The 18,915-nt window shown below is 35.7% G+C and overlaps 1 protein-coding gene across 1 annotated transcript in view; it reads right to left on the bottom strand.

Annotated features, from left to right (window-relative positions):
- Nucleotides 1-18,915, bottom strand: part of SPON1 (spondin 1) — a 203,442-nt gene that overhangs the window by 145,138 nt on the left and 39,389 nt on the right. The window contains exon 3 of the mRNA XM_049820497.1: nt 17,718-17,851. Within this exon, the coding sequence (XP_049676454.1) occupies nt 17,718-17,851 (134 nt within the window). The remainder of the gene's footprint in view (nt 1-17,717; nt 17,852-18,915) is intronic.

An 18,915-nucleotide genomic window follows, 5' to 3' on the forward strand; every position in this document is an offset into this window, starting at 1 on the left:
TAATAAATCTAAAATCTTCAGGAAAAAAAACCTCATACTGACAAAATAATTTCTGACATGTATGCTACACCTACTACATGCAAAAAAACAAAACCAAAAAAACAAAACCCACCAAAGGCAAAAAAGATGAAAGAATGAGTTTGTCTAGGACTCTTGAGAGAATTTCACATTGCTTAATACCCATTGCTATTTGTGGGCTGTATCTTCACCAGGTATTTTGCTAGCCACCATTTTTTTATAGCAAGTACCACATCCTTGAGCTTCAAAACTAAGCATTATAAATTATACTATAAAGAAAAGTCAGAAAAGATTGGATAGGACTGAATGGTTGGAGGATATATTTATTTTGTTATTCTAAGTACTGGTTTCGTATAGTAGATGGAAACAATCTATCAAAGGTGGGAGTACAGTTTTTATCAAGCTAATGAGCCCAAAGTCATATTACCAGATAGCTATATTCATTAAGCTAACGTGATAAGAACTGACGCAAAGCACTTGTGTATTAACTAACAAATCCTAAAATCAAAATTAAAAATACCAACACAAAAACTCATCAAACATTGGTTTATTTCTGTTTAAAAGGTCTACACAACCTGTATGACACCCACTTGCACAGGGAACTCAAAGACCTAACTCCTCTGGGTGTTCAAGAGAAGCAAGAAAAGAAAGAGGCAATCATGCCCCCATTTTCAGTCTGTAGGCTGCTTTACTTGCTATGCCAGGACACGGCAGAAAATAAACCACACAGGCAAATATTACATTTCAAACCCTCCCATGTACGCTGCTCTTCACCAGTCCTCAAGTTCCTTGCTGTCACTACTTGACCTCTGTTCATTTTGCCATTATTGCCCAGCAAGCATGGACAGCCGTGACACAGTAAAAAGCATATTTGCCCTTTTACAATATTTCTTTTAATCTTTATATCCTACACATACTCCCTTGTCATCTTGAGCCACCTTCCCCCACTCCAGGTTGGGGGGATAAAAAACCCTTTTTTTAATATATATTGTATTAAAAAGCAAAATAAGTAAAAGTTAAACATCAGCATGAGTGCCCAGTTAATGAAGCTTGAAAAAATTCCCCAAAACTTTAGAAATATTGTTCTAAATCTTTAATATTCTTAAGGCATTCAGGAAGGAAGGAAGAGAATTTGTAGATGATAACAAAAATATCAGAGCTCTCATTCTCCAGCTATTGTTTTGGAAGAGATGCCAACTAGCAATATACTGAAGTTATATTTTAATGAGGAAATTATTTGCTTATACAGACAAAAATCATATGTCAAGAGCGACATCTTAACCAGGTCCACCCACTTGTAAAATACTGATTACTGGGTAATCAGTAGCGGAAATCCAAATTGGAATAAAGTATTTGATGTTTTCAAATCCAGAAAAATCATCACCTCATTTCAGTTGACAGGAGCCTGAAGGTTAAAAGCGCCACAATTAACAGAACAAATTAACACCCACTGAAACTAAGCTAACTTGATTTGATATTAAAATGCTCAATACTACTTCTTAAAAAAGCCCTTAGTATTATGAATGTATTTGCCTAGAGAAGTTTAATTTTGATGCAGTACCTTTAGTACTTGAGGATAAGTCTGACACTACAAATCCATGGGAACTGGATCTAGAACCATCAGAAGAGACTTGCCATTTCCTTAGTGCAGCTGAGACACATGTTTCAGCTTTCAAGAATTAATACCTGTAACAACTGAATCTCTTCTACCTGGGCTTTTCTAAGAGCTTTTGCTGACAGCTGAGACTGCAGCCTACTGAACATTCAGACAGCTAGTGCCAGGAGATACTGGTTGTTTACGCTGAAAGATATGAGTGCAGAGAAATGAAAGAGAAGAAAAGACCGATTAAGATAAAAGTGTTGAGATCTATAGCTTTTCCACTTTCCTCATTCTGAAGGGACAGTATATGGGAATGGCATTTGAGAAACAGCTGAAAGACCACCCTACTCGTGCAATACAGTTATCTAAGAATGATCAATTTATCCATGAAATTATTCTACATCATTAGAGAGGTTTTCACCAAGCTTCTCCTCTTACTCTTTGTTCAACAAGTTTGTGGCTGAGGACAGTGTTAGGGTAGTGTCTCTAGTTCATACAATTGTTCTGGTTGCAAAAATTAGTTGCAGTATGGATTTGTAGCAAACATTATTGCAAAATTTTGGTACATAGATTTTTGGAGAATGCAATGGCAAGGAACCTCTACAGCACAGTATTTGCTCTTCCTGCTTCAGCCCTAATAATGCCAAATTCAATACAACCTTGCCGTGTCTGATTAGCTGCCACACCAGTAGCAAAACTGCTACCAGTCAGTGCTACAACAGATAAAAAAGCAAGCTGGCCTCAGTAACCTATGAATACATAAAAATATCCATACAAGAGCTGTGCTCTTCAGCTTATGTTTGGGAATGCTTAGCAGCTCCTTGGACAATACAAAAATGAAATAGTCACATGTACTGCCACTCTCACGCTGCAAATAAAATGTCTCCTTTAAATTATATTCTGCCAGGATCATTGAGGGGAAGCACAGAGCTTCCAATACTTCTATTGCTCTGTAGATATTAATACTGAAGAACCACAGATCAGCCTCAGGAACTTTCAGTAACCCGATTTCTTTTATTGTGCCCTAATCAATATGGGAATAGAAGGTCAATGCCCAATCATCTACAAACAACACCTACACATGGGATTGAGAAAGATTTTGAGGGATTTCAGTGCAAAGTTACTGCACAAATTGCCTTTGGTTCACTGGTGGAATTTTAAAGTATATTGATGGAAATGGTGCCCAGGGCATGAGCGCCTTGAACCTGAATGGGACAACATACAAGGAACACTCTAAGCAGGTCAGCCCAGCAAACAGACTACAGTAATCCTTGAAGTTTAAAGACAACAAAAGGCTGGGTCAATTGTGCTTTTACCTGATTCAGATTATTGTGTGAAGGGAACATCATACTGTATGTTTGAATAGGTTAGGAGAAGGTAAAGGCTGGGTGAGAGCACTATTTTTTAATAAGGACTGGTGCAGAAGAGATTCATAAACACGGGAATTACCATGGGGATCAGTTGTGAATTAGACCTCTGAAGGCTCAAAGGTATAAGAATCAGGAAGCTAAACGAGATTGGTAAGGGAGATTCAGCAGCTAAAGCAGCAGCAGACCTGGGACACACGAAGTCAACAGTAATGATAGTTACTAGAGCACAGCAGAAACAAAAGGACCAAGAAAGCAAATAGAGAAAGAGTTGCTAAACATGCTACATGAAAATCAGAAAAATACTCTTAGGTTTAAGGAAATAGCAATGTTGAAAGGTACAGAAACAGGTGTTAGGAAAGGAACATAGGAAAGGCAAGAACAAAGTCTAGTCATATCTCTTTGCTGCAGCAGTGGGTTGTCAGACTGCGGATGTGATTACATGTAGATTATATATATTACATCCCCAAAACAGTCTGGGGTAATGAAACACCTTGGAGGCGACCGATTCCTTCTCCAGGTGGTTTGAAGCCTTTTCTACAAAACAACATACAGCAACAGGGAAAGGAAAAAACCCAACAATATCAAGAAGCCTTTTGCCTCTGTGGGGCTCCTGAAGTCTTGTTGATGCAGATAAAGGTCATCATTTCATGGAGGAAGTGATTACCACTATGCTTAAAGGACCAGGGATTAAGCAAAAGCTACACAGTCTGTATCTCCCTCAATCATCAGGACAAGGGGAGCATATGAATAGAACTATTAAAGGAGCATTGTGAACAGTAGTAAGTAGTAATGGAAAGGATTAAGATGATAAATTACCGTTCATGTTAGCAGCTTTCAGAAGCAGGCATAGACTAAGAGCTGGAATCCAGCCCTACCAAGTTTTCTTGGGGAAAAAAAGAGCAGTTAATTAGATGCTTAACTTCATTAAAACTCCGAGAGGGAGACGTTTTAATATGGATAATTGAGATACACCAAGTGCGATTAGAGATGCAGATGGAAATAGAGCAAGGGAGCAGACATTGTAAAGACAAGCAGGGGTGCTCCTTCAGGTATGTGTATGGGAAATAGCTTGAATCGATTATGTTTTTGAGATTGACACCCAAGCAGTGCAATTTAAACTTTTCCAATGGTTGGTTTAGATTCTGAAGCTGAAGCAACAAGGAAAACAAATCTCCTGACCTTCAAGACAAAAACATGGGTATACCTGTCTGACTGGTTTTTTATAGCAGGCAGTCATTTGCTCTCACCAAACAGTTACACAGGAAAAAAAGACAGAAAAAATACATGCTTTGATAATTAAACACATACAATTACCAGATACACTGATGTTGAGGGTGTTTTGAAAATCTAGGTGTGACCTGCAATGTTATGCTGCTGTTGATTGTGAGATGACACTGTTGAGAACTGACTGACTTTCTACTGAAATCAATTACCAACTTCAGTTTCACTTAATCAGAAGAGAATCACAGCCTGAATTTCTTCTGATGCATGAGTAGCCACTGGAAAACTAGAAAATTATAAGGACAGCACTTAAAACTTAATTCTTGGTGAGCCAAGTGGCTTACTGAAAAAGACAATGCAGAAAACATATATCTGAGTATCTGTGAAATTTACCTCACCTTCATGAGTTTAGATTTATTTTATTTACTTGCCAGAACATATTTAGTACTTTTTGAGTAGAACTATGTATGCAGAAATACAGACCACTGCTCTAAAACTGGGAAGAATGAAGAGCTATTTGTGTTTCCTCACTATATTGAAGACAAAGTTTTGCCCACAATTTATTCAGAGAAATTAGATAAATGCCTATTCATTAATATTTGTTATCTAAATTAACTCTGATGTACAAGACAATTTCTTTATGAACCATCATGAAACAGTGGTACCTTAATACATAGCGTTATCTCTGCACTGTGGAACGTTTTTCTATTCTGTATACAAGTTCCTTGTCTCAGCGTATATCTACTTCAGCAAACAACTGCAAGGCAATTGCATCATGGGAGAGCACACCTTTTTTTCTATGTACAGAACAAGTGTGTATTCCATTTTCAGAGAAATCTATGGGAAGAAACATTATGATAGGTAATCTGTAGAACTTAAATGAGTTGTTGGTACATATTAAGGGTATCACCAGGCTACATACACTGCCTGTGCAGGGAGCGAGTGTCAAGCTCATTATCCTCCTAATGAACAGAGATGATTCCTTCTCTAGACACAGGCCACTATCTGCAAGCCTATCCTTTCTGCAGCAAATGAAAACCCAGAAACCATTAAAGAAATCAAGTGTGCTTTCTGGTGCATTTCAAGACTTTAAACTACATTCTGCTGAAGCAGTGAACTGACTGAGCAACAAATTCATTTCTACAGGAAAGCAGTGCAAAAAGTATTCAGGCTGCTACTGTTCAGATAGCAAAGATACTTAATGCATGTCTAATGAAGTAGAAAAGATAGAAAAAGTGGGTGCCTAATTACTGCAAGGAAAAGAAAGGAATGGCCCACACAATTATTGAATTTAATTTTTCAAACCTTTCACAAATCCCTTTACTTATCCCAGATCAGTAGAAAGACAACAAGAATCAATTCAACAGTCAATTTACACAGAGAACAATTCCTTTCCTAGGTGGCTTTTTCCTTTCATACTTTCTAAAGAATTGCAGTTATACATGTAGCTGCCTCTTTAAGGAAACAACTCAGAATTGATTTTGTGGTGCTTCAGAGGCAAAAAAGAATCAAGATAAATACCGTGTTCAGGTTCTGAGACCCTTAATTATATAATATGTCACTCTTAGAGAGTCTCCAGTTAATATATTTAAATCCACATGAGACTTTAAATACTATTCAATATAAGTAAGGATGGTAGAATCTGACACTTTGTTAATTTAGCCATTTGCCTCTCATACTGAAATATAGCTGTGCTTGAAATTTTAACTGTAAAATGTGCTATGCAGAGGTGTTCTAGATTTTTGTGGGCATGCAGACAGTTCAGCAAATATTGAACTCTGCATGCTAGAAAAATTTTGCTACAGAAAGTTTCATACAAAACAGCACACTCAATATAGCTTCTTAAATTTAACTGCAAATTTACTTATATACCCTCGTAGAAATATATAATCTTGAAATACCTGAACAGATTGTATTATGAAGAAGCAAATGACCAGTAAGATGTGCCATCTTTATGACTAATTTAAATGAGACTCTGTAAGAATTGCCAAAGTGTTATAGGATTGAGACCATACACTGTCAATTTCAACTCTCAGCTGGGTCTATAGACATTTTGAATAACGGAGGATCTTGCCAAGATATTCTAACAGCACATTTTATTAAAGCCTTCTAGCCACTGGGCACATACTGGATAAAAATCACTGGTTACTAAAATAAAAAATGAACCACATTATGTTACTTAGCTTTTTCATTAGCTCATTTCGTCATTACTGGACCAAATTTGTCCTTCACTTTTTTTGATGTGAAATGAGAATACTATTATACTACCATAAACATTATGTTTGTATGACAGTGGGGCCCTGGTTTTAATTTAGAGACAAAAATCTCTTTATCTGTAAACTGTAGAAATAGCGTGACATTATTATTCATAAATAAAATAAATATTTTTAAAACGTAGCATACTACATTAAAATAATGCTTTCAGTTTCTAACATAAGAGAAATCACTTCCTCAACATGAGTTACCAAGTATTGAGAAAGCTTCATTTCAGTTCATGAAGTTATAAAAAAACTGGTTTAAAACATTCAGTAATAAAAAATGAAAACACTTTTGATGTCATCAGTGGTGACTCTGCTTTATGTTACGAAAGGAAATCAAATTATGACTATCATGATTATTTCTATTCCTTTCCTCTCTTTGTTTCCTCTCAAAAATTGACAATGGCATTGAAGTCAAATTAAACATCTGTTTGTAAAATAAACTGTGAGTGCTACTGACAGCTGCTGCCGAATGGCAAATGTTCTACAGCTGTCAGGCTCCTAAATTAACAATGATTTTCATTTACAAACAACAAACAAAAAGAAAATCATGGAGTCGTCTTTTTTTTCATCCCACTACTTGAAATTTATGAAAATACAGGCTTTACCAGAGATTTAGCCAGGAAAAAAAAAAAAAAAAAAATAAAAAAATCAGAGTTCACTGTTTTATTTCCCTATTTACTGCGAGTAAAATTCAGACAAAATCAGGTTTCAGTGCAAGATACTTCAGAGAACTTCCCTCCTTACATGTCTTAAATCCTTTTGCATTTCCTCCCAGAATATGTAAACAGATGTAATAGTTCTTTAAGGATTTATCCTTCTCTAACACAAATTTTGTCAATAAAAAATATCATTGAATAAAAACATTGTCTTGATTTTTCATACATCTCTTTAGATTTGTAAATACACAGATACTTCAAACTAGCAGATTTTTTTCAAAATTTTGTTTAAAATGCTTACATATTAATTACATCAGAATTAGATGGCAGAAATTTTTAGACAGCAATCTTCATATGTTTAAAACAAATGAATTTGCTTTTTCATATGTTTAGAACTCAGCTGGAACTCACTGAAGAGTTTCAAGTTCACTGCGGTTATGCATACATCAGTATTTTCATTAATAACTTGAATGATGGAAGAGAGAACAAGTTATTGACTGCAGACAGTACCAAGCTGTAATTAAATAATGTTAAACACAAAGTCCTAGTTTTAGATAAGAGTTATTATTTGCAAAAAGACAGAAAGGAAAAAGCCAATGAGAAAAGTATTTGATAGCAGAATGAAGGAATTCTAGTGGATCAGAAGTTAAACACAAGTAAATACTATTCTCTTATGAAAAACAACAAACGCTACAGTGGAAGCACTTTCTCTACGACCCTGTGGAGTCACGTCAGGCATCCATAGGATTATAATGTCCAGTTTGGGGTACCACAATTCAAGGATACGGATCATTTGGAGAAAGTTCAGATAAGACTGATGAGAAGAATCAGATACCTAGAAGGGGAAGAAGATTGAAGCAGTTGGGGTTGAGTAGCCTAGAGAAAAGAAGACTGAAGGAAGGCATGGGTTGAAAAGAAGGTTACAGCACCTGAGAATAAGGGGCATCAGAGGAATCATTTTAGCAAAACAGACAGTAGCTATGACAAGTAAGTATTGGCACCACTTCCTTATGGGGACTTCCAAGGCTCCACTTTTAAGAACAACAGAGGTGGAGAGGGGCAACTCAATCATAGTTCATCCTATTGTCATACTGTTATCAGACTGTAAGACTTGGGTATTTCACTGAAGTCCTAACATAATTTGCTATGGCTTTCCTATTTATCTTCAAGTTTTGTATCAGAAATTAGAATTACTAGAAAGCACTATACCCGACTTGCTACTTCATATGATTTTTCCAAGTACACAATTTAAACACATAAATATCCTTAGAACAGTGTTGAGAATCTAGGACCAAGAAATTTGGCACATATAATTGTTAAGAAATAAAAATGAAAGTGTTAAGTATCCCATATATCTTTGCTAAGTACCAAATGACAATGCAGTTAACTTCTGATCAGTTCTGTATTTGAGTTTGTGTCAACTGTTAACCTTAAAGATTAAGATTAATTGCAGTATTTCCCCAGAAAGTCTCAAGAAAATGCAATCATGATCAAAAAGAGAACAGAGATCAGTGTCGTATCATCAAATGTTGTACTTTTCTAATGCCTGCATTCATACCCTACTGCACAAAGGACACAATTTTTAATTTTTTTTTGTAAACCAGTTTGTTTTACAAAAATACAAGTATTTGTGCAAAATAACAGCCATATGGACCAGTGAGAGTAATTGTACGTTGCTTCCATTTACCACAAAATGTGCCATAACACTGATATTTTTTTATATGAAATTATCATAGGTATTTCCAAGGTACAGTGTGAAACAGTTAAAAATATTATCTTTCATAATAAAGCCATAACTACATTCCACCTACAATGAGGGGAAAGACCATCATACTCTCCTTACTCTTTTTTTTCCCCACATTGTTTTTCTATTGCTTTGCACTCCTCAAAGAATAAACCTATCTTTCAGTAGCAAAACCATTAAGCTGCTTTGCCACACTATGCCTTTGCAGACAAAACAACATATGAATGAATCTAGCTAGATTTTATAGGATTACTATATTAATTGTGCTGTAAAAAAGATTATTTAGAAAAACACAAAATTATAAGAAAATCCATTTACAACACTTTCCAAATTCATGTGCTCCCATTGTGAAGTTAAAGAAATAATATTAAATCTGTGAGAAAATTAAAGTGAAATGGATTTTTGTTTTAAATGTAGATGTGTTTAGTCAGTAGATCCAGGGGGCTGCTACTGTATATATTAAAATGCAAATATGCATTTTTACAATCTAATATTAGAGCTGCTATAAATATAGAAGCTATATAGAAATGCAGAAGGTTATTCTTCCTTCCTAATACAAGTAAACTCTCTGTGGGTATTTAGCCTAAAAAATGAAATACAGGGCAGCATGTTAGTTGCATTGCAAAGTTTAAATTTTTGTCCTATTTGTTTAAAAAAAAAAAGTAAAAAATACCTAGATGAAGAAAACATTTAAGTTATTTTTAAAGAATTGGAATAGTGCAATACTAACATAAAATGTTCTATCTTGCAGTGTTTTATAAAGAGTCACTGGCCTCTAGTTGCTTTTGAGGAAACAGAAGCATTGAAAAACATGTTGAGCTGTATATGATAACCCACTGTGAAAGACAGGAATGGACCCAAAGCTGCTCAATTCCAATCTATGTCCCTATCCATTTAAAACTGTGCACATTTCTGTTACATCAGCTCCTAAAAGTGAAGAATGGGGAAAAATGAAAGCAGGTCAAAAGAATCACATATGGAAAATTAGTACATTTTCTATGTATCAGAGATTGTATTTGTTCTAAGGGCTGTTAGGATGCATAGAGATATCCGAGATTGCTGTCTTAATTGTGTAGAAATACATAAAGTGTCTACACAAAATATATTATTTAAGCTATGCACAAAGAAATGTTAAGCTATACTGCTATTATCTCTATCAAAAATGAAGTTCAGAAGCTACTGCTGTTGTGTGGTAGTTAACGAAGATACAGATTTTTTTTTTTTTTAACTATTAGTATAGGAATTTTGATCATTTCTCTGCATGCAGAAGACTCATTAATTCTACTGGGAAAAATCAATATAGCTATTTATAATACAAGAACTGTTATCTTCTATTGTTCCATAAACAGCATATAATTGTTACTGAGAGCTCTTGCTAGGCAAGGAAGGCAGATTGTTCTCTATTTTTCCTTGGCCATTATATTTAGTCGTAATGGAAAGCTTTCAGTAAATGCTTTGTAACTGTGCTCAACTGCTCCAGTATTAGTATTCTAATAAAGAGTCAGGTAAAATTGTTGACATCTAAGTATCTGGACAATCACACAGGAAGACTGAAAGGATAAATGGAAAAGACTGAATAACAAGCTTAATATCCAATTCAAAAAGTGGGGGGTTGGGGGGTGTTTGTGTTTACACTTTGAATATTTGGAGGCATAATTATACAGTGAACCCCTCATAGCTCTTCAACTATGTACTAGTAGCTCATCTGCTTCAAAATAAACAGTGTGATTTTTTAATAAGTACAAATCCATGAATCACCTTTTCAAGAAATACAACCCTCACATATTCAGGAATCCTAAAACAGCATGCAAAATCTCATCATATTTCACATTTTGTAACAAATAGGATGCATTTAAAGACTATAAAGACCGTAAAGCATTTAAAGAAACACCCAATTAAGCACATGGAAAAAAACTTGAGCTATATATTACTCAGGTAAGTATCCCCCCCAAAAAAATCAAGGAAAATTGCACATATTGGGGTAAGTACAGCCTAGCAAAGAAAAGAAAATGGTTTAGTGGTGGGTGAGAGCATCAGGGAGGAGCAAAGAATCTACTTATACTGCTTAATCACCTTAGTTTAGTAACCTGAATAACTTAAAACCTTGCCCCACTTCTCCTCCCTCTGCAGCCTCATAAGTACTGACGAGGAGCATGGCACAAGCCTGAAAAGTAACACAGAAATTTGTCAGCTCTAACTGTACATCATTCTTTTTACTTTATTGGTTTTTAAGTTCAAGTCTGTGATCATCTGTCAAATGTTCCTTTTATATGACTGGCAATAATTTCAGAAGCAGCACTGTAGCTTCCACCCATTTAAAGCAGTCTGACTGATGCAGACCCACTCTGTAGCTCATTGACAACTGGAACTTCTTTCTGGTAGGAGTAAATTTGTGCAACTTGTTTTTGTGACAGAGAATCATATCATCAACACTTTTAGTAAGAGAGAATAGTTCTGAAATGCATTTCATTCTGACCATTTCAATTTGGCATTTCTGATAAACGTTTTTCTTAACGCAGTATTATTGAGTTGGTCATGTATTAATTTACACACCAGAGAAGCTGCTCTTGTGTTTTGTGGATTTTGTTATCCAGATGCCTTATGCCCTGTTTCTGGCCCAAGGACTCTGGTTGGATGTCATCATGAGTTTTGACTGTAGGGAAGAGATTTGACTGCATATTAAGACAGTTTCAGTATGTATATGTAGTTATGAACTCGTGGGGTTTTGTGACATTTGGTTCCTTTGCATTTGGTTCTTCTTTTAGTCCTTCCAACATCACATTTTAGTGTAGTGTTTACTCAGAGTGAGATGCCAAGTGACCTGAATGAATATAATGCTTGAAGTTACAAGACATTAAAAAGTACATGTTCAAAAAGCTTTAGCTGGAGTTCATTTGTCCTCGGAACTTTTCAGGCTCAAGAGCAAGAAGACTGCCAGAATCCACACGGAGGTTTGAAACGGAGTATTGTATGCAAGGTGTAGACCCATGGACTAGAACTGATGTTGTCCTCATAGGTACGATGGCTTTGCTACAACAGCACAACTACCTAAAAGATTTTGCCAATACATACTTGATGAACTAAATATATCATAGTTTTTATTCGGAAGACTGCAATTCTTTAGAATTTCTCTACTCTCTGACTACATACAGGCAAAACCCAATGTAATTAAAACAATGAAAAGAATTACATATGCAGAAAAAACAATAAGTTTCCCACTTTTCCATGAAAATTATAAAACATTTCCCTGGAGATGGCTCAGAAAACTTTTCCAGAGACAAACTGCAGAGATGTTATGACGAATACAGTGAATTTCTGCAAGTAGTAATGGAAATAAACACTATTTACAGTTACCAGATTTTAATTTGTTGGTTGTTTAAACATGATATGTATAGCAGAAATAAATAACTTGTCAGCAAGAACTTTTGTTACATTTACTATACAAGTCACATCCATTGCCTGAGAACTCAATTATTCAATGAGCCAATCAGAGAACTGTGGTTTCTTTACCAAAGGGTAAATTGAATATAACTTATCTGCATTTGGCCATCATTTACTACATTAACAATTAATCTCAGACTCAGCGAAAATCACCAAATGCTAAAGGAGGAAAAGATAATTACAATCTAGCAATACTTGACTCTTCATGAGATCTACACAAGCTGACAGATATAATCAATTCGGATATTAACAGGATTCTCCCTACCATAAAATTTGAATATGTGACAAGCTAAGACAATTTACAAAATTTTCTTCACTCTTGTTTTATATTACAGAATTCTAGAAGTACTTGGAGAAAACTATTTGTTCTCCATTTTCCATCAATTGCACAGGTCAGACCTTTACCCACCTGTTCAGTACCACAATGAACAGAGACTTTATCTTGAGGAATACAACTAACCAGTCAGAATCTAGAAATTGAGGGCTAACAGCGGCCTAAAAGAGGTAATTCCCCATCACTACTAAGAAACTTTTAATAAACACTTATAGTCCTTTTTTTGTCAGTGGAATAAATCAGTAATTGAAATCCATATTTAAGACTTTCCTTGTTAAACTAGATAAATCTCCATCAGCTGGTTTTTTTGTTTTGTTTTTTGTGGGTTTTTTTACAGAATTAAACAGTCTCCAAATATTGGCTGTCAGATATAAAAACAAAAAAATGTAGGTGTGCTGTTCTACTTCTGCTGAAAAGTAGAACATGCTAAACCAAGCATGACAGTCTACATGCAGAAAGTGGTTTAAAAAAAAGTTAAAAGAGTTTTTAGACTCACTTATTATTAGACACATAAAATATTAAAACAGATTGACCAAGTCAGGGTTTAAACCCCTGAAAATTTCTCCACTTCCATGTGATAGTATAAATACCACCAGGCGCTGCCACTGGTCAACTGTCTTTATAATTAGTTTTTATATAAATTGCACATAGCAAAAATAATTATAAATTTCTCTCAAGAAAGTTTTAACAGTAGGTTTTCAAAGATGCTAGAAAGCAAATGCATTCTGAAGAGCCTGGAAAGCTAGTAACTAAGCTTTAGAACAGAATCTTTTATCAGATGAAGAAAATGACCGCGTCCTCCCATATTGCTGCATGGCACCTTAGTTTCCAATCAATCACAAGAAACAAGGGAAAGTAAATAGGGATAGAAAGATTAAAAGTTGCATTGTGAACATGAAAACAAGTAGACTGCACACAGCATGACAGCTCAGAATGGTCCAAATAGATATCCTTAACCAGAGAAGCAAGAAAGATTTTGTTGTAAGCACTTTCCTGCTCATGGTGGTATTTGGGTAGCTTCTGAAGCTAACAGAGATGCTGAGGCAGCCAAGTGAATCCTTACTGCTAAGTAAGATCCGAGTGCATTCTGTTGATTTATCTTTTTATAATAACTTTGTTCCACATAGCAAAAGTTTCTATTCAAGTACCTAGTGCGGTGGTGAGGCTGAGTACGCTATCTGACAGCCAACGATGCACTCCATTTTCATTAGGTCATTCTAAAAATCAAGGTGCTTAAAATTGTCTTGCAGTGTCTGGGGCCAAACCCAAAGTGATATGCTGTTTCTCCATTCCACCCATCTGCAGAAGTAATTTTAAGAGCTGGTATGCTAGAGCCTGTGTACCTTCCTATAATTGGATTTAGCTGCGCAATGTTCCTAGCATACATCAGGCAAGTGGAAAGAGGGCTTAAATCTTGAGGGTCTCCCAAGCAGTGTGTAACATCTAAGCAGACTTCTGTCTTGTGCCTTCAGTGAGACTCAAGCAGAGGCTTAAATATCTGGACAAATAGAGCTCACTTATTGTTTGCATCCCAGAAGTACGTTCAGTCCACTGGCAGTTTCAATAAAGAGTCTGGAAGGATTCAAACCTTTAGGCTATTTCGCTGTCATCACTTAGTGGGAATGAAGAGAATGGATGAATTGTTCTTGACTAAGCAGTTACAATGCAACATCATCTGTTAATCCTTTTCCCTCTTCTTTCCCCCCCCAATTCTAAGTTTTCACACAGAAAGAGTTGTTTTAGAAAGCAAAGCAATGATAAGTCAAATTCAAATGTATGTTTATTCTCCTAAACTTTGTATTTTGCAGTCACCCAGAAAGCTAGCATTACACACATATATGCTCATGCCAAAAGTTTTAGCATCCCTTACTGAACCCTAGAACTACAGATTACCATTTGCCTGTGTCATTTTAGCATTGAGAAGACTACTAGCCAAATGTGGGCAATCAGGTGTTTCTATCAAACGTATCAGACCACGAAAAAAAAAAAAAGTGTTCCCAAACCTCAGTACTAGTCCATTAAAAACTTCCTGGAAGCCCCTATACTTAATTATTCCATTGTAAATTTAGAAAACCCCAATATTTGGCATTAAAACTGTAATAAGTTTTTATGGATAAGCTATGTTTAACTTGCGACTATGTTTAACTTTTCTATTTAATGAAGTCAGTAGACCAGGGCATAGTGAAATCGAAAAAGTATAACCTTATGGTTCAGAACAGGCTCCAAAATGCTGCCATTCTGTTTTGGAAATGATACAACAAAATGATCAGATAGTCTCCAAGGACTGAAACAGATGTGTATTGATAGTAAAAAACTATTTGCACTCCATCACACAGAGGAAAAAGAAAAATAGACGGCTTTTGTTTCCTCTAAAGTTCAAGGTTTCAGAATTTTTCCATGATGAGTATGGACTTAACTATTTAAAATAATAGCTGCTTTTAGACTTTTGTTTTTATTGCATCATTAAAGCTCTCACAAATGACAGAATAATTTTGAAAACTGCATCCAACTGTTCTATGCTATTCTGTGGGACCTGACCATAAAGAAGGTTTATGAAGACTGCTGACTGTAAACTCCCATTCAGATGTGGTCAAAGCTTTACATACAAAAGAAAAAATGTAAATGTTGTTAATGCCAAAACCACATCAGTGATTGCTATGTAGGGTGCCATGGAGGACTGCACTGCAGCGCAAACAAATGCCACATTATGATGTTAATTTCTGGCATCAGCGACTCCTAATAATGGTGACTGTTTCATTCTTTCTTTGACCCGTCCTTGGGAATGGAGCAGTTGCTTACCCTCTGAGGTCAATAAAGCAACCATTGGGAGCAAGCTTGTATTTTTCACATAATTTTTACTGGAAAGTACCTAACAACTTCCTTTCACTTTCACCAGCACACACATGTAAGATACCCACAAGGCACTGTAAATAGGCGGTCATAACACCAAAAATTTTCCATTCCCCATGAACTTCAATTTCTAAGACGTTCTTTTAGCTGCCCAAACAGATTATGGGAACTGGTGCCAGTCAGCTAATCTAACTCTATATTGCCACTTTATTGTTTTGTTGGCCCAACTGATGTACATTCAGCAGTCTGAGAAGGTTGTATGCCACTGATTTACTCTGTACATTCTTTAAAGCAGTGACAATTTCATACTTTTGCATGTATAACATCAGAACTGCAGTTCTGACTGTGTTAATTTCTGGAGCATCTCTCGAGTTTTCTGCAATAATGCGAGTACTTCACAGCGTAAAAACCAGAGTGTGGAACATCCAGCATGACTTGACCAGCAGAGAGGAGAGAGAAGAAACATTTATCAAGGTTCCTGAAGTTTGTGGTACTTTACTACATTGCTTTGCTGACAAGACCTAGGCAGGCCCCTTCAATCACTTCAGTCCAACTTCAGTTACAGATGTTTTCATTTCAGTGAGAATAGTATAGGTCTTGGTTCTTTATTTTTGGTAATGGCAATTCTACTTAGGACAGTAATAAAAAAAAAAAAAAAAATCCATCAACTTGTGTTGTTGCATATCATTATTGGATTAAAGTTTAAATCTTGTATCTTTAAAAGGATGTACAAAACATCATCACCTTATTATTACACTACTGAAGTAGTAAGTGCCTCAAGCAATATTTGTTATGCAACTAAGAGGGAGGCAGTCCGAAGGGCAAAAGCAAATAGCTTTACTGATAAACAGCTAAGCAACACTGAAAGAGTCTTCTTGATCACTGAAGGAAATCTCAAAAAATTCCATATATAGACTTTTAACGCACAACCTGTCTCACCATCCAGCAAGCAGCAGGTTTCACAGTTTTACTGCAGTAGGATATACACTTGCCTGTTTTGAGCTTAAGAAAAGACTGTAAGTGTATTCTTCAACTGCTTCAGTGCACGTTAAAATAGACAATCTTAAACAGAATTATTTTACTGATACCAGAGACAGTAGGTGGAAGCGCACTGCCAAAGATTTGAGACTGTTCCACACCCAGTGTCAGGTTTGGGGCTAGATCACCCTCACAGATGTGGAAGAGAAGAGTGTTTATCTCTTGCACCAACCAGCAAAAGGAGAAGGAAGTGAAGCACAGGGTGAGAGGAGAGCAGCCATGGACCAGTTTTGATGGTGGCAATTCTGCAGCCTGTTCATAAATCAGTTGCAATTTTAATAGCACATTTTCCTGAATTGGCCTGAACTATCTTCAGCACAACCTTTGTGTTAGCATCTCCTTAAAAGGCTAGAGGTGTTTTGTGGCTGTAGAAGCATCCCCACTACTGACAAGACTTTGAAATTCTTTGGTCTACTGCAGGGCACATCTTAGCAATCGCAAAGTCTTATCCCAGACAGATTCAAAGTAAGCAAAGAAATCCCAATGGTTCATGCATATTTGACCAATCTGTCCTATTAAATATGACAAGCAAAACCTTAAGAGACAGGACTGTTTCTCTGACAGTTTCCTCTGACAGTCTTCATAGTAAGAAGTGACTTAAGGTTTCTACAGACAAATGAGTGGCCATAAAGCAAAGTGCACCTACAGAACGGTACCTTTGTCTGTTGCTTAAAAAGCATAAATACAAATGCTTTAGAAATAGGCTGTAGAAATAATAGGATTGTTTACATCCGTAAATGATCACCACCTCTAAAATGAAAGCATTCACCTCTAAACAATTAGATCTGTTTTTACTGATAAAGTTCCATTTAGAAAATGCTGACTCTACAGAAAGTTCCTATTATTCATCTCAAATAAGATCATGTTTTTTACCCAAATCTCAACCAGATGGATGCAATTTTGATCTTAAAGGTTCAGGATTTTTAGGTGGAAAAATGGCTGAAAACCTACCAAGTTCATTTAGGGTTACCAATTCCATGGTTACTGAAGGCTTGGAGTAACTTTTGAATACTTGGGCTTTAAGTTGCTAATATTTAACTGTGCGAGTAGAACTATCCTTGGTCAAGGGTGTCAAATGAGAAAAAAGCATCTAAGAACTCCACTAGTTCTTCATCTAATAAATATTAGATTTATTAACTGAATTTTACTTTAATGATTAGTTTAATATGCCTTACAATACTTACTTCAGAATTACACAGCCTGTACCGGTAGGAGGAGCCGTCCAAAACACTTGAATGCGTGTCCTTCTCCTAGGTGTGCTCTCAGTAACAGCAACAGGACAATTACTCATGAACTGTGTTTCTTCTTCATCTATGATCTAAGAAAATATAAAGAGAAGAATGTGAAAAGATAAGGACTTACATAGCTGATGTTTCTCCAGTACGTTTTGTCAGTTCATGTTTTCCTTCACTAGGATTATTTGTAATACTCTCTGCTTAGCTCAGCACTACTTTGGTAAATTTATTTATAACATGGAGATCACTCACTGAAATGAAAACAAAAAGCCCACAAAATAAAGACAGAGGAATAATTCAGTTCTAGGTGAACAGAAGTTAGTCCTTTCTGAGCATGGCTGCAAATAACCTTTTTTGTAGATTCTGATTACTGGAGCTTCCTGTAAATGTTAATGAACTGTACATAATAAAAGATGCATAATTTCTTTTTTTTTTATATATATTATGGCAACTGGTTAGGAAAGGTGAAACATGCTAGAGAAGAAGGCATTTCAGTTCGTTTAATTTTTGTTTGCTTTTTAACCTAACCTTTGTATAAACAGTATTATTCTTAAGGTATCAAAAGAATCTCCAGGTCAAAGGAGGTAATATGTGAATCAATCACCCATAATTCAGAGACCATTATGTAGTCCAATCTGCACACATTTTTCCTTTTTTTGATTGATGTTTAACAGAAAGGTTTAAGTGGTATAAGTCAACACAAAACCAGAGAGGCTGATTTGGAACCGGTGTTGTTCTAAGGATTTTACTCAAAGGTGTCTGTGACAAAATAGCTTTCTCACTACATATGTACTTCATGATTGTACTTTAAGCCTTCTGTTCATCAGATCTCAAAGAAAATTCATCAGAAGCTGCCAAGTTTTATTTGGAAGCAGGCAATGCTATGATACTGCAAAATTTCTCTTCAGAATTACTCAGTGGTCGACTTTCATTCAATGAAGACACAATTCACACGACATTGGGTCAAGACTCAGGCAACGAATTGTAAACCTTACCATTTTGAGAAAGAATCTGTATTTATCAATTTATAACAAGACTCAAGTCTGAAGGAGCTTTTTCAGAATTCTGGTACTAACAACGGACACACTTTTAGAGATTACAATTTTTAAAAAAAATCTTCTGGCAGTAAACATAAATTTAAACAAGT

The sequence above is a fragment of the Accipiter gentilis genome, chromosome 17, assembly GCF_929443795.1.
Source record: "Accipiter gentilis chromosome 17, bAccGen1.1, whole genome shotgun sequence".
NCBI classification, from domain to species: Eukaryota; Metazoa; Chordata; class Aves; order Accipitriformes; family Accipitridae; genus Astur; species Astur gentilis.